The sequence below is a fragment of the Zosterops lateralis genome, assembly GCF_965231275.1.
Source record: "Zosterops lateralis genome assembly, chromosome: 6".
NCBI classification, from domain to species: Eukaryota; Metazoa; Chordata; class Aves; order Passeriformes; family Zosteropidae; genus Zosterops; species Zosterops lateralis.
Window position 1 is genome coordinate 22,609,020 of NC_139761.1, and position 16,464 is coordinate 22,625,483.

Sequence of the window (16,464 nt, forward strand, 5' to 3'; positions counted from 1 at the left end):
ATGGGATGCCCTGACAACTAACAGACTGTTTGTTACTCACTGTTTAAATTTTAATTTGCTGTTTAAACATGTACAGTTTCTATGGTTTTATCTGAAACCTTTTGCTTCCATATTTCAAGGTCAGCAAGTTGCCAGTAACCCAAGTGTTTCTGACAGTTGAAAGGTCTGTGAGGGACTCCTGAATCTTATTTCAGGTGGATTTCAGTGAAATGAATTGCAGTCCATACGTAAAGGGAGAGGGATGCAGATACATGTGCATACCACAACCCCTTACTTCAGTCAGTCTTAACAGGAAATGCTGTTGTCAAGTGAGGTGCCTGTTTTTGTGTTTATTGTCTCTTGGAGAGACTTTTGGATCGGTACTTATGGGGTTTTTTGTGCTGATATTGCATGGTCCTTCTGGGAGCAGAGAATCCAGATGGATCTCTATGCTTTTTACATAGAGGTTCCATGCTGGTAATTAGCTTGTACACTTTGTTAACACAGCACAACTGACAGCCAAATTCAGCTCACCCTTCTGTAAGTAGAATGCAAGACTAGTAGCTGAAAAAGTAATCAAGAATGCCAGCAAGTACAACAAAAATAAAAAAGCAGGAACAGTCACTCTTCTACCTTATTGTTCAGAGACTTTATCTCTGCAGACTTGCCCTTCTCTGCCTACCCATAACACTGGGTACCTTGATTCTTGGCAGTTTCAAGTCACCTCATTGAGAGCTCATTCTCAGCTCTGCTCCTGGGATCTCCCACCATGCTAAGCTCACTTCCTCATACTCTCTGTGCTGTCCTGATGGAAGCTTCAGTGCCAGAACATATTCACTGTTTAAACTGAGGTAATCCCTTTCCACTTTCTTCTTCCTTAGGTTGGCTGAAATCCTACTGCCTTCTCTCAGTTTCCTACTTTTAATGCCTGTGTTGTTTTTGCTTCCATTTCTCCAGTGCAATCCATTGTTATGTTCTCCATTTCTTCTTCAATACTAACAAAACCAGTCCCAAGTGTCCCCTCCATTTATATATCTGTCATTGTTCTTTTCTATCTCCTTTACAGCTAACTCCTCCTTGAAAGTGATACTGGCTTCCTTAATTTAGGTACTAGACTAGCACTAAGCTGTCCAGTCTTGGACTGCAAATTCTGTTCCACATGTGAAAGAGAAATACTACTTTGACTGAATTTTGAACATCTTTGTTTTATGTAGGAGCATCTGTGGACAGCAGGGAGAGGGAACTCTGCAGACATGAGACATTCTAGGAACATGCGGTTTTATGGCAAGGGTTGTGGGTAAAAAGGCCTGCCTTCAGCCACCTTGGCTGAAGGGATGCCCCAAAGAGAGAAGGGGATAGAGAGAGAGAGAGCCAAAGGGTAAGAGGGGTAACATGGTAAGAGCAAGAGGGTAAGAGGTAAGGGAGGTAAGAGAGGTGGCAGGGGTAAGAGAGCAAGGGGTAAGAAAGGTAAGCAAGGTAAGGGAGGGAGGTCTTTGTTACAATACATTATATCTCCTTTTGTGTTAAATATTTTAATTTACAGTGACCAACCAGTGAGAGATACAAAACCTACAGACTTTGCATACAGCCTATGAGAACTGCTATATTAGCATATCACTCTGTATTCTAAACTCTAAAGGCTACTCTCATATCTACCTTTTCCCCAGCTACCTTGGCTGACCTACACCCTTGGGTCCCTTGGTGTCCCTTGGTTTGTTATCACTCAACCCATCTCCCAGTTAATCACTGTCTTCCTGCCTGCCATGCCTACATCTCAAAGCTGGCTTTAATTTCTATTTCACTCACAGGTTTTATATTTTCAGTATTTCTTGCCAGGCAATCATATTTGTAAGCTTTTCCCGTCTCATCTTTCCTAGCAGTTTTAACAACCTATTTCTGGGATGCTACAGATGCATCTAGAGGTCCCGTGGAACCAGACAGATCTGACACTATTATATTCACACCACAAAAAGCCCAGATTTAACAAGAGGACAGCCAGAGATGTAAAGATCCACAGCCATGAAGGCCTGTTCCTCTTTGCTCTTTGTTGTTCTTGGACGGGGTACCCCCGCATGTGAATCTGTGTGTATGATGTGAGGCTAGCCAAGGGCTACAAGCTACAGGTCTAGTGAGCCCAGCTGTGTCAGGGTGTTAAATCAAGGCATGTCTCTTGGATGCACTGCTTTTACTGCCAAAAACGTCTAAGGGTCAGGCAGCCCGATTAACCCAGATATTCGGGAGCTGAAAAAACGAGTGTGCTGCAGTAGAGCAGTAGCAAAACAGTCAAAGGGGTTCCAGTAACTGTTAGATGTGTGATCTGCTGCCTGTCCTCTTTTCAGTGGGCACACAGTTTACGTGTGTGACATATCTGGCTCACTGAAGACATTTAACGCATGGACAAGACAGGATACAAAACAGAGACACTGTTTTTTACAGGGCTAGCTCTGTGATCATCATCTGCTTTTGGCACATTTGCTAGGCTTGGCCACTGTATCCTAGAAAAGCTGGCTACTTCTCTGTCCAACTGCAGTCAGGACTCCTCCCCACTCTGGGATAGATTTCCTGAACCCTGGAGAAATGGATCCCCTCTACCCTATTTCTGTACTAGTTACAATAGAGAACAACTTTGGCTCTTCTACTGCTGGCACCATGTAAAACAAAAGAGAACATGGTAGAAAGATTTTTGTGCTCTGGTGGTGGGACTTGAATGGAATATTTATTTCAAAAAGCTTCCTGAATAGAGCTCTTATGACATTTACAGAGATGTTCAGTACAAGAAATTATGTCATGCTGATCAATATTCCCAACAGTTCGTAATGTTCCAGTCTACTGCTGGTAAACTTGGTGATCTTCCTGGTCTCTCTCTGATAACATCTTGAATAATATGCTCCTTTTCCCTACCTAGCATTTCCTCTCCTTATATACAGTGGTCTAATATGGACAGATCAATTTTTCTGAGATGTTTTCTTTGACTGATAGTTCAGTTCACAGGTTGTTAAAAGCCTTATTCTTCTTGACACTGTCCCAGAGAGAAAGTTTCTGAAGTTACTATGTGAATGATAGCACAGAAATGTGTATTTATTACGACTTAGTCATTCCTAAAAGCTGAAAGATTTTTCATCTACCACCAGTTCACTCTGGTGAACAGCTGAGCTAATGTGTTTTTCTACTTTGCATGCTGCCATCTGTAATGTGAAGATTCCATACACCAAACACTGCTTCCAGGGAACATCTGCTTCATTCCATAGCTTATAAATACTGTATCTGTGATCTCTAGCTCAAAATATCAGCAGATCTCTTCACAGTTCACAGACCTGTCAATAGTAGTGGCAACATGAGCAGTGGGAAAGACCTAATCTGACTCTGGGCAAGAAAAAAGAGTTTGTTGTGGTAGCTGCTCAGAAACTATCAGTGATATGAGCACATTTAATCAAAACTACAGAGCCCTGTGAGACCATTTTATGGCACTATATTTCAGCATAGAGCAGCATACTAAACATTTCTCCCAGTTAGTATTTTTCCACACCTTAGTATGGGCCCCAGTTTTCCACTCTGTTAGTTTAAGCAAGGAGTCTGCTTTGGACACAATCCATTATAAAGTCAACCTACCACCTTTTACGAAAACAAGAGAAGCCAGGAACTGAAAAGACAAGACTGAATTGTCTGGCTGTTACATTACTTTTTCCTTTATGTTTCAACCAGGAAAGTGTCCAAGTTACTAGACAGTTTTTGAATTAGTAATGTTCATCTTTAGCATCTCATTCTGTTTGTAGTTGAGTTTTCTACTTCTTGTTTCTTCCTTTTCTGGAAGCCATGTGTGCTGGCTGGGAGAGAATTGGTAAGGCATGCAAGGAGGAGATAGGTCAAAGAGACAAAGTTGATTTTAGTTTTGTCATCAGAGTCCTGTCTCTGGAGAAATTCTAGAAACAACTTTAAAAAGATGATCTTTGTTAAAAGATGTGAAACAAAAGCCAGGCAGCGCAAGAGCAAACAGAAATAAGGTCTGGCTAACTGAAATATATGGGGGGAGAAAGAGACATGAGAGCTTTAACAACAGAATGAGATTAGTTTCAGTGAGTCTTGCAGAAATAACACATAGCACTGAGATCCTCCTTGAGGAAAGATCAGAAAAACAGCCAAGAAGTATTAGGGAATGAGAGAAGGCACCATATCAAAAGTGACCTGACAGACAAATAAAGCAGCCAAAAAGATGTTAAGGAGAGGGATATTTGCCATGTCATGACCTAACAACATGGTAGTCTCACTGGAAAAGTACAATTTTGGGTGCCACAGTCCAAGCACTCCAACAAACTGAAGAAAATCCAGTAAATTCAAGACAATTAAGACTTGGCAGGTAGAACTACTATCTGAGGTTAACAAAACTTCAACAAGTCTGAGCTAAATCAGGCTACTCCAAGAAGTAAAATGATATTCAAAAGATGGAAAGTATTTACATGAGAAAGTGCTCAGGGTTCAGGAAGGAGGAACAAAGTACAACAGGCTGAAACAAAGGAAAAATTCAGATAGAACATCAGGAGAAACTAGCTGATTAAAAGGTTGTCAAGATTCTTAAATAGATTTTTATGGCACACACTAGAGTTTCTACCACGAGACTTTTTTGAAAGCAGACTACACAATGTGTCCAAGAATACTCTGTACAAATTATCAAGGACTGTAGAAAACAGCCTGGAGCACTCAAGACATCTTTTTCCTCTCTGGTCTATATTCCTTTGACACAGAGGCTTTTCTCCATTCACTCCCCTCTCTAGATGTGTATCTGGTCTTTTCCTGACAACAATGAATGGATTAAATCAGTCTGAAACATAGCAATTTTTAAACCATCAGCTCTCAGTGTGCTGGAAATATAGCTAGGCGCTGTTGTTTTCCATGTAAGTGAAAAAATGTTACTGCAAGATTCCGTGAATGGCAAAAATGGGTTTGGAGCCTTGTGCTGGAGACTGAAAGGCAACTTGGAAAATATTTCCGGAGCGGCTCCTTGCAGCCTTCAATACTTGGATTAGTTTTCTGAAATTCTGAAGGAATCTTTTGCTTTTTTTCCCCCTTCTGTGCATTTTTGGTGCTGAACTTTTTCCGGTTTTCCCACACTCCTGCCTGTCACAGAGCAGAAACCACAAAAATGCAGCAAAGTAAAGTCTGTCCAAGGAGCTGCAATTCCATCTCACAAGGATAAACATTTCCTTTGCCAAGAAGTGAGCACAGCACACCGGCATCTTCAAATACACATCCCTGCTGCCCAGCAGAGAAACCCACTGACACAGCCTGTCACCTGTACTAACAAGAGCCATCCAACATGAAAGAAATCAGATAGCAAAGCATACCTGCCAGACCTGATGCTCACATCTGCACTTGCTGAGCTGACAAAATTTACTAACATCTTGTTTTCTTTTCAAATGGTTTTGGGGGATTAACTCCGTGTGCTATCTCTTAAGATAGCAAGAGTACAGGCAGCAAATATACAAACTTCCTCAAAGCAGTTCTGTCCAAGTTCCTTCAATATGCCTTGCAGTTCTAGATTTGATTCACACACAGTGACTGCATCTTCATAAGGTGTCTTTCATCAGTGATCTAAAACTAAAACTTCTCTCTTTAAACAGGAAGTGAAAACAGAATTAGGAAACCTCACAGGAGCTTGCTCTGAAAGCTTTACAACTCTTCTGGCTGTAGAGTAAGTACAAGGAAGGAAGTTATGAAATCAGTTTTTCAGGATGAAACAAGTCTGAGGATATATGAGGAAAAACCTGATGAAGGATTTAGACTAAAGCAGTTCTGCCATTTAAGAGGAGATAAACAGAGAGTTCTGGAAGCTGAAAACCCAGAAGCCTTGCTCACATTTTCTCATAATGCACAAAAGAGACAACATATGAAATGGAAAGGAAGGAAACTTACAATCAGTAAGCAAACTTTCATGGTAATTATTTTTGTTTGTTTTTAAAGACAGCATTTGTTCTTAAAGATAACTGTCAAATCCATCCACTTACCTTAGAATAGCAAGCATTATTTAACTAAAAGCTTACTAAAAGTTAAAAGAAGGATTTCTACACTTAATGAGAAAAGCTATCATTACATCAGGCACAGTATAAACATTTCAAATGAAATAAACACTTATGCTTGAAGGCCTAAATCCAACATAGTGTGTTAAATTTATGGGAAAATTTGGCTCAGGGGCAGATTATCTTCTTAAAGGTATTGAATTGCTTTGTTGCTTTGTTTTGGCTATTTTTTTTGGCACCCTCTTCTGACCCACGAGATTCTAACCCCCATCAAAGATCAGTCAGAGGGAGTGACTTAAGTGCCTAAACATAGATGTACCATAATTGGTGCTCTCAAGTTATTTGAGACAGCTGTATGGGACTGACAGATACAACGCAAGATCTACAGAAGACCTGTACTCATCTGGAAGAGCAGCTGGAAGTCAGGTGGAAGAGCCCTGGTCATCCAGAATGGCTCTAGCAATCTGTATTTACATTACTGAATCCCACTCTGGGATTGATCAGACAGTTCCTATGTCCTCACTTTTGTATGATGCTACAGTTACCTTCCACATCCTTGTGAAACACACAGCTGCAACACAGTGCAATACTTCTTTCAGTATGTACACCTCAGACTTATCCTGGACAGCACAGTCAAAAAGATCTGTCAGAGTCAGATGTAGACAGTTTCTTCTTCAATATTCATTTTCAGGGATAACCAGTGCCAACTCCCTATTGTGGATGGAGGAGATAAAACTTACTTGGAAATCCTCTGGGCTGGAGCCTTTCTGATCACTGTCTGTCTGTGATTTGCAGGAGGCTTTGGAACCAGCTGAGGAGCTGTACTCTGGGATGACATCACTTTGTGCAAACTGGCTGCCTTCTGGATACTAGAAGTGGCACTTGATGTCTTCCGGGCATCAGAGCCAGCTGGCATAGATATATGACTGGTGCTGGGTTGTGAGTAGTTGGCAAAAACAGCCTGGGTAAAAAAGAAAAAAATCCCATAGTAATTGGTGATTACCTCTGTGAACATTGCTAAGAATGCTGATGAAGGTAGGTGACATTTTTCTGAGGGATGGTATCTGTCTGGTGAAGGCAATCCCAGGGCTCCAGGGAAAGTTCCACACATAAAGAGTTGAGTTGTTAAGCAGTGAATTTTATGCCCTTGGAAGCCTGGACTAGCTTCTAGGAAAGCAGACAACCTCACTACTGCCACAGAATTCTACTACTCTGGATTAAAAAACAAGAGGCCCAATCCTCAATCTAATCTTGCAGTGGGCTTCCATCCACAAAGAAGTAAAGATTTCATTACATTGACTTTCTGCATTATCTTGCTAAATTATTCTTTATGTGGAAGGTAGGATTGAGACACAGTTCTAGGAAAGAGAAAGGTTATGGGGAAGATGATACAATGCTACTTATTTGGTCTAACTGTGTAAGTGCTTGGAATAACAGAAGAGATGTATAGTACCTTCTTCTGAAAAAGGAACTTTAGTCCACCACTGACAAAAAGGAAATCCCCATTAATATCAGAGAACAGAAAATATTTCTATTCCTATAGCATGTGGGAGAGTAAGCATGTTGGAGATATGACACAAGGAACAAAAGGATGTCATGAGATGCTAGAGAACTAAGCAATGGCCTGGCAAAGCAGGGAGTGGAGAATATTTCCCCTATGGGTGCTCCGCAGACTGCTAAATTCTCTTCAGAAAGGAGCAACCTGCTGGGAGTTCTGCTTCGTCTTTCCTCGAAGTCAGTCAGATTCCCAGCACAGAGGCAATACTGTAACCTTGTAATTTGGCATCTAGAGGTCAGTGATAGGAGGTAAGGGGAAGGGCTGAGCCCTCAGTGTGACCCTGGGAACAGGGCCCTTCACTGAGTTTGTCCTCAGTTTCTCCTCGGGTGGAAAATACACAAAGCCACAGCAAATGGGCTCCAGGCTCCAGAGAAAACCACAGTCTGAGAGCTGGCTGAGTCTCAGCACACAGACAGGAAAAGCCCCTCTCCCCCGCAATTCTCTGGCAAATGGCACAGCAGTGGTGTGTGGGAAGGCGTTTCTGACAGGCAGAGTTCTAGGGAGAGAAGGAAGTGCAGGAGCCAAAACTGGCCTGTTTCCTAACTAGAGCTCACTGACAAGACGCCCTTGAGCTCCCAATCCTTAACCTCTCCCTTCCCTGAAGCTCTACCTTGATTACTGCTTTCAGATTCTCAGCAAGGAAGCTAGTACAAGCACAGAGGTCTGGAAAATAGCAGTCACAACCCACCCCTTCATACAAAAAAAAAAAAAAAAAAAAAAAAAAAAAAAAAAAAAAAAAAAAAAAAAAAAAATGGAACTTGGTTTAGTCTCTTGCATCTCAGAGCCTGACACATTGTAGGGTTGGGATGGAGACCCTCAAGTCTGCACTCACTTCTTATTCAGCAGTGACATTTCACTGTGAAATGGTACTATTCATCTTTCCTGTAAGTTCTTTTGATACTATGCATTTTTCCTGTAAGTTCTTTTTCTTGTTACTAAAATCACTAAGATCCACAATGTCCACAATGCATACAGTCATAACCCTGTCCCTGTGTTAATATGCACTGAAGAAACAGCAAGCATGGATGCTCTAACCAAGTCTGATTGGCAAAAACTGTTTTGAAATCTGCCTAAAAAAAGGTCATGGATGTTTTTCTTGGGGGTTACAGACTTCTGAAAACGCCTTTGTCTCCACACTGTGTTGAGATTCTGGCTGTCTTCCAGGCAAGGATTGGGAGACTGGAAGCTGACAAGGACCACAGCTTCTGGATTCAGCTATAGAGTATTCTGTCCTGCTGTGAACTCCATGGGGACAGGACAGGAAACCAGGAGGAGCTTCTGTGCAAGTGAAGAGGACAGCTGGGGAGAGCAGAGCCTGACCACACAAAGGAAGGGTTGGGAAGCTTTCAGCACATCCAAAACACAGGAGACAGACCTTATCACTCAGGATTCTTAAGATTAAGGGTCTAGAGAGAGCAGAAGCCTAGACCAACCTTGACTGATGCAGTCCTGAAGCAGGTAGCACCTTACAACTACTGCTGCTTCAAGTGAAAAACTTTCAATTACAGTTCCCAGGCAGGCAGATTTAACTTGATATTGAGGAGATATTTGCTAGCCTAACAAGTCTCTAGGGCTACGAATCTGAAACGCACTAAAAAAGCTATAAACTGTTTTAGCTAAAATTTCTGTAAATTATTAGTGAGTTAATTCTTGTGCACAATTTTCTGGAGAGGAGGAACAGCATTAACCCTGTCTTGCCCACGAAGAAAGTTAGCACCAACAGAGAAAGTATTTTTCCTTATATCACAGACTGAAGCAGTATCTTCTTGCTTCAGTATCTACAACACCATACACAAAGTATTACATGTACAAAAAAAGAAATTTTTATATTAGAAAATGCATACACCTTGTCAGTAAGAACAATAAATGTTTAAGAGTGTTAGTCAGTAGCGGCTAAGTTTGGGCTGTTAGTGATTGAAGCTGAGAGGTAGTGTAGTACTTTGAAAAAAAGCAGATATATTAATGATCTTCAAAAACAGAAAGAATGTTCCTGGCATTTACCATCCCTGTATCTAACACCCATCCCTAGCATAGTAATGGAACAACTGTTGCAAGCAAAAACATGTTTGTTGTGTGACCAGAGGAGGTAATGAAGCTCATTTCCTGTGAATCTGTCTTACAGTATCTAATATAAAGCATACCCCAAATTATGCCTCCCTTTTTGGGTCTGGGCATTCTTGTGCTGATTTTGTGCTGGCTAATTAGGAGTGGTCTCATGCTGCTGCCTTTGGCTTAATGGGAACAGTAGTTGAACCCCTTTCCCAGATATATGGCTTTTGATTTTAATGAAATTTGTATGAATCATAGCTGTGAGATTTCTATCCCACAGTCATTCACACTCAATTGGATCAGCAAATCTGAAAAAGATGAGAGACTCAGCAGTGTATGAGGACTGACAGACAGACATACACACACATGTATTGCACAAAGATCCATGCAGCTAGTTCCAAATCCCTGGCACTGCAAACTGAGATGTTTATAAGCAATAAACAATAACAAGGTTTTAACTAAAAAAACCCGAAAAACAAAAGCAAACACAACAAAACACAACCCACCACTTTTAGAAAAGCAACTGTGTTCCACATAACATTGCAAAAACACAGAGAATTAAAAGACTTGGAAGACCTTTCCAGTCATATAAATTGTTTAGTGGAAATTCTTTTGAACACATACTAATGCATTCAGTTAAATCAGTTTGAATACAACGATGGATTGAATTGAAAATTCACAAAGTGGCAATAAAGAGCAGGCTCAAAATGTACTATTAACTACCACAGTGTTAAAATGCACTAAGAAGAGTACCTTAGGATCTTAAAAGAAGCACAAGCTCATGGTATGCACAGACAGCCCTGAACCATGTCCTCTTTAGTAAATTCTTCAGAGCAAGAAAAAAAATATACTACATTCAGTTGACTTGGTGCCTTCTGTTTTATTTCTCTTGGTACTGCTAGCTCTCTGGGGCAAGGATTGGGCTGTACCATTGTATTGGAAAGACAGTTAATGCATCTGGGCGTTACCATAATTCTAATAATAATGACAGGATCAGAAACATGGGGACAAAATTTCAGCTGTTATAAATCCGTTCAGACTACTGCTTGTTCTGGTTCTTCTGTTTTATTTACACTGAGACTTAGACTCATAAGTGTCACAAGACTCAAACAGGAAAAATGGCAGTTTGCACATTTAGTGGGAAAACAATCTGAGGGAGAAAGCTGCAAAACAAGAATGAACAAGAAACTGAAGGAAAAGAGACAGTGCAGATCTGACAGCAGTTCCATATATAATATTGAGAAAACAGTTTAATGATGTTCGAGGCTGCATTCAAAGATGCCCTGTATCCTCAGGCAGCAATAATATAGTTCTAGGAACACTAGGAATATTATTCACAGTACTCAGCATTTCCAGTTAGATCTAAATAAATGGTAAGGATGTCAGGAGAGAATCACAAATATTAAAAGACAAAAATTTGCTGAACTGCATAAAATGAGGAATACTTCAGAGGACATACTCTGAATTTTTAAAGAATTGAGAGGAGAATAATTTAAAATTAATTTAGCCTAACCTTCTACAGTATAAAATCCACTTAAACTTGTGATTGAAATGTGATCACATAACTGCCCACATAACTCATTAACATGATTCATGTCTTATTTAACATGAGCCTTTTTGATGTAAGCAGGACTGATGGGGATCATTCCACCATACAATTGTACTTCCCTTGTTTTAATTTAGCTTTTTTCCCCATGTGAAATGTTTGGCATAAAATTTTAAACCCAGTAGATGCTAGGCTAAGCAGACAGAACATAGCCACACAAAGAAGGAACCTCCCTGACAGCTAATGGCATCTTTCCAGTACAGGAAACAATTAGAGAATAAACAATGATGGTATATTAACTGTCTTGCCAACTGCAGCAATGATAATAACATCTAGGTCATAATGTGTCACATGAAGTCTCCTTTAAACATTAAAAATACTGCTACAAGCCTGTTTTTCTTGTCTTTTGGTTTGATTTTGTAATTCTTGCTCCGTGATTTTACTGATATCAGATTTAAGCTTCTTGTGTCTACAATCAAACTCTTTCCCTTTCTATTTTTGTTCACTTTTTTCAAGGTGTCTGTTCCTGGTCCGTATCATTCCACCTATTTGTTTGTTAGATTCTCATCCAGTCAGTTTGGTGTTTTTCTTTTTGTCGAAATAATCAAGTACCCATTCTGTCATCAAAGGTCTATTTCTACCATACTACACTGTGTGAACTAGCTTCTGCATACAATGAGCGAAAACTGTTCATTATTATTCCTCTTCCTCCACCCACACAGTATTTGATATTCTGCAGATTGTTAAATGCCTGGAGAAATCATCATCATTCTTACATGTCTGGAAAGTGCTAAACCAAGGGTGGGTGCTGTAACAAAGCACACAACAAGCCTTCACGTTAACACACATGATAAGACAGATCTACTGCATGGTAGATGGAGGAATTCTTACGACACAAATAATTGACTAGAGAAGTCCATGCATTCCAGTGCATCCATCTCATCTCCAACATACTGTACAGGAGAAGCATTTACTGTGTTATTAATCATGGTGCTTCTGTTACTTAACCACATATATGTAGTCAGACATGTAACTAGTCTCTTTGCTGGAGACAGAAGGAAAGACTGGCATCTAGTCATGCTGCAGGGTCACACAACACTCAGGGTGTACCTCAAGATAAATTAATTCATAGATGTACTTCAGCTACTGACAAATAGCTAGTCTGCCTTCTAACCATAACAAGAACTTGAACAATCAGACAAAACAGTCTCAGAGATATCCTGCATGCATTCCCCAAAGTAGAGAGATGATGACAGTCTTTCAAGTGATAGGCCTTGAGTCTTGGGGGATATATTTCTTCTGCTGAGGGGAGACTGAAAAATTTGAATGTAGCAGGTAAGAAAACAAAGTATGGAGTAGATCTCATAACATGGGAAGGAAGAGAAACAAAACGAAAGCAATGGGAGATAGGTAGCATAGATGACACTGACAAGGAAATGTGGTAAAGCCATGCAGGCTAGGATAAACTACATGAACTCCAGCTAAAAAGGGAAGACAAGTGAGGGTCAGCATGAAAGGGTGGTGTAGAAGTCAAAGCAGTGTGAGTGGGAAGATGTAGGTCAGATAATGAATAAGCAACAGAAACGAGAAGGCAGTTCTTAGGCCAAGTTAAAGGACTGAAGTCTGAGAAGCTAACTAGAAGAAGGAAGAGGTCAGTGACAGAAAGCTAGACAGGGAGCAGGGGAAGACAAGACAGTCAGTGCCATGACTGGCAGGATGAGCATCAGAGGACTGATGCAAGTGTGACTGGAAGAGGAGGGCTGGCTGGTTCCATACAATGTCTTGGACAGGAAGTGTCCAAAAGACAATAATTTTATTAAGATCACATTTTATCCATGACAGAAAGTCTGAAGGCCTTCATGTTCAGCAAGTATTTTTCTTCATTAACATCAAACTCAGTGCAGCCTAAGTCCTGCAGCATGGCAATAACCTCAATACAGCAACTCCAAAATGCTTGGCTCAGAAGGAGAAGGGAGGGAGAGAAAGAGGGGGGACGTTGTGGGGGTGAGAGGAGGTTTAACAAAGAATCATTTTAACAGAAACTCCTGAGTAATGGCTCTGCCTCATGCCAAGAATAACATCAACTCAATGTCAGCAGTTAGAAGAGCATGGGGCTCAGCCAGGCCCCATGGCCAACTCCAGCCTCCTCACAGGCAAAAGCCAGTTTACAGCCCTTTCCTGAGCTCATGAACAGCAGTATTTGCCCACCCAGAGCCCAGTGGACAGAGATGAAAGTAAGATCTGCACAGACTGAGAGTGAGAAGACTGTAGGTGAGAGAAGTTGAGGATGTAAACTAGATGGCTAAGTAAGAGCTGTGAAAGAAGGAGAGCAAGGAGCAAGAAACAGAAGGACCTCTCCTTCAAGATGCTCCCAGAAAAGGATGAGGGCAATTTGCCTATAACCTATTCTCAAGGACCCCAACTAATGAATCATCTGCTTCACAGGAGGGAGAGTGGGTGTCCAGACCTCTGTGTGTTAGGTCTGTTCATGGGAGTCCAGTCATGCCAGACTGCTAACAAACAGCTCCTTGCTATTGGAGACAAAGCTGTTTTGAATGAGGGTTTGTTCACCCAAAAGCTTCCTTCTTTTTAGCAGGGAAGCCTTTTGGACATCACTCAGAATCTATCTCTCTCTCTCTCTCTCTCTCTCTCTCTCCATAATAACAAAGTAAGGTAACAAATGTATCAATCAAGTCATTATAACCTTGAAATATTCTCCTGGCAGAATGGAAATACTGTTCCATACACCGTGGTCCACTTTTGGCATCTAGGAGTCATCCAGAACATCAATAATACAAGCCCTTTTTCAGATTTCCTCCAGCTCTTAAGATGTCAATGTAATGGAAGAAGCTATTGGGAACCACAGTATCAAAATTGCTATCAAAATCACTGCAGGTAATACTGCTTTTGTTGCAACCCACTTTAAGAGCTACTTCCTTCACAAAATCTCTGCCGCATGTACTGTCTCTGGGTTTGTTCTGCACATCTAAGACTCAATCAGCACTGCCACATCCCAGACAGGATTTTTTCTTAGTTACCTGTTGTCGTGCTTGGTTTTGCTCCAACAGCTGTCTTGCCTGAAGTTTCTGCTGCTGAAGTTGCTGCACAGCAAACTGGAGCTGATAGCTGGGATGTGCTAGAGGACTCCGTGTCACCTTGTAGACACTGTTCTCCGCCTCTCCTTCCAAGGCAAAATGATGATTCTCTGGAGCCCTGAAGAAAGAAGAGCCATCATGTTTTCACCATTCTGCATATAAGGACTCCTGCTGCCTATAAGGCACTGTTGCTTCCAAAAAAACTCTCAATATTTAGCCATCTATGAATTTGTATTAAGTGGCTTTAGCAAGTACAACACCTGCTAAAGGTGCCATGTACCAACTGCTTCCTGCTAACCACTTTCTTGAATATAGGCTGGAACTACATTACTAGACATTCTCTTACGGAGAAAAAAGGAAAGGAGAATAAAAACTGGAACATTTCTGTGGCTGATTAGCATTGAAGACAGGCAGAACAGCAGCAGGAAAAAAGCCCATCCCCATCTCTAATGAGATAATAATTTTTTTGGATTTGTAGAGGCTTTAATACAGTAACACAAAGCTTACACTAAGCACATACATGCTGCAGTGACAATGGAATAGACACAAACATGCAGTACAACATCCAGAGAAGATAAAGGACTGGTTGGGTGAGGTTAGAACTAGGAAACATATTGGCTCTATACAGTAACAATCCAAAAGGCCTGGGGAGAATGATAAGCTCATTTCTTTCATCCTCAGAGAAATGCAAGCTTTTCTTAGAGGACAAAAGGCCTCCTGCAAAAAGACAGGAAGCTCTTACAGCCCAGGCTTACATGGCAGGAGTTCAGCTGTGGCCTGCAACATGATAAGCACCAAGAGAAGCTCACCAGCTTGCTTTGAAGTTTGTAAGCCTTGGCGAGAAGGCAGCACCAACACACTTTACACAAAGCTGAGGGGCTTTGCAGAGAGCAGATGGCAGACTGACAGGACCACAAGGTGTCCTGAGGAGACTATGATGGCCCAGCAATTCACACATTCTGTGTTCACACGACAGATGTTGTATGACCCACTGAATCTTGACACTGACTAATATAACCTTCAGGCCTCAGTGCCTGAGCTTCCCAACTGTCTGCTGATCTCTGATATGTTTCTCTCAGATACGCCTTCCAAATATTTCCTTTGGATTCCCAAGGCAGACTTCCCTTATATTTCCTATCTACATCACACGTAACTGGGATATAAAAGATAATTTGTGTCTTTCATGCCACGATTTGGAGTGTTGGTCATGGTTTTGACAAGGGATTTATGCAATCTCTTTGCTCCAGGAACCTATCAAAACTTACAGCCTAGCTTCTTTAAACATACCACAGCTTGCCTTGAGTGTGTTGCTCCTTCCCTCAAAAGCTTTGTCACTGCAAACCCTTAAAATATTCAGAAATAAGAAAATTCACTCAAGCACTCTTTAAGCTATTCATTCAAGTTATATTATTAATTCTAGAAACTAACATCTGTTCCAACTCCTCCTGTTATCTACCTCCAGCTCAGAACCTGCAATACATAAAATTCATCCTTTGATCCAAAAGAATGCTTATGAAGCTCAGGATTGAGCGATTATTTCTAAAATGTAACAGCCAAGACAAAATGAGGAGACAAAACTGATATAAACGAAAACTCCACTAAAACTGGACCTGCCAATAGCCAGATTTTGTGCCACAGAGATAATGTGCAATGACTGCAGTCTGCAGTACTGTGAAGGCCAGTATCTAAATGGCAACATTTTAGTAACATTTCCTTGATTCTTATTTATTTTGTTTTGAGATATCTAGCAAAGGATTAACTGTTATGGATTTACAAATACTTAAGTCTGACTTTTTAAAAATGCACCGAGATTGCTGCCTTTCTCCAACTTTCATCCAATTCAGTGAACTCTCAAATTCTTCTGCTGGATTTCTAACTTGCTTTAATTCAATTTTTCAGTTTCAACCAATACACTGGACATAATATTGCCCAGGTAAACTTGTCTTAAATTACCCAGGAAAGCACTGTTTAAACTACATTATAAACCCTTAGGAAAAACTAAATTTAAAAACACCAAACAAAACCACATAAGTTTGGCTAAGATTTTTTTGCAGCACAATTTTGTACACATTTCCCTGCAGTTCCAATACCTTCTTCCCACATGACACAACAAAACAACACTCACCTTTTTTCTAGATACTATATTGAAAACATTATTGCTTGCCTAAACAGATTTTATCCTCATGGCTTGCAGAATCCTTCTGGATTGAATATGCTTCTGTTGGC

General features: G+C 40.8%; 1 protein-coding gene and 1 long non-coding RNA gene across 5 annotated transcripts in view; one reads left to right on the top strand and one right to left on the bottom strand.

The window, feature by feature from the left end:
• The window catches only part of TTLL5 (tubulin tyrosine ligase like 5), a 120,423-nt gene that overhangs the window by 13,058 nt on the left and 90,901 nt on the right, over window positions 1-16,464 (bottom strand). For 2 of the 4 annotated variants that reach the window (XR_014590434.1, XR_014590435.1), the window contains one exon: window positions 14,182-14,356. Coding sequence is in view for 2 of the 4 variants with exons in the window: in XM_083864166.1 (XP_083720292.1) it covers window positions 6,731-6,951; window positions 14,182-14,356 (396 nt within the window). In the remaining 2 variants the exon portion in view is untranslated. Of the gene's footprint in view, window positions 1-6,730; window positions 6,952-14,181; window positions 14,357-16,464 lie in introns of those variants that run through there. The other 2 variants (XM_083864166.1, XM_083864167.1) reach the window with 2 other exon arrangements.
• LOC310911004 lies at window positions 734-6,887 on the top strand. Its single transcript, XR_014590437.1, has 3 exons — window positions 734-830; window positions 5,595-5,665; window positions 6,786-6,887. It is a non-coding gene; the product is annotated as an uncharacterized lncRNA (long non-coding RNA).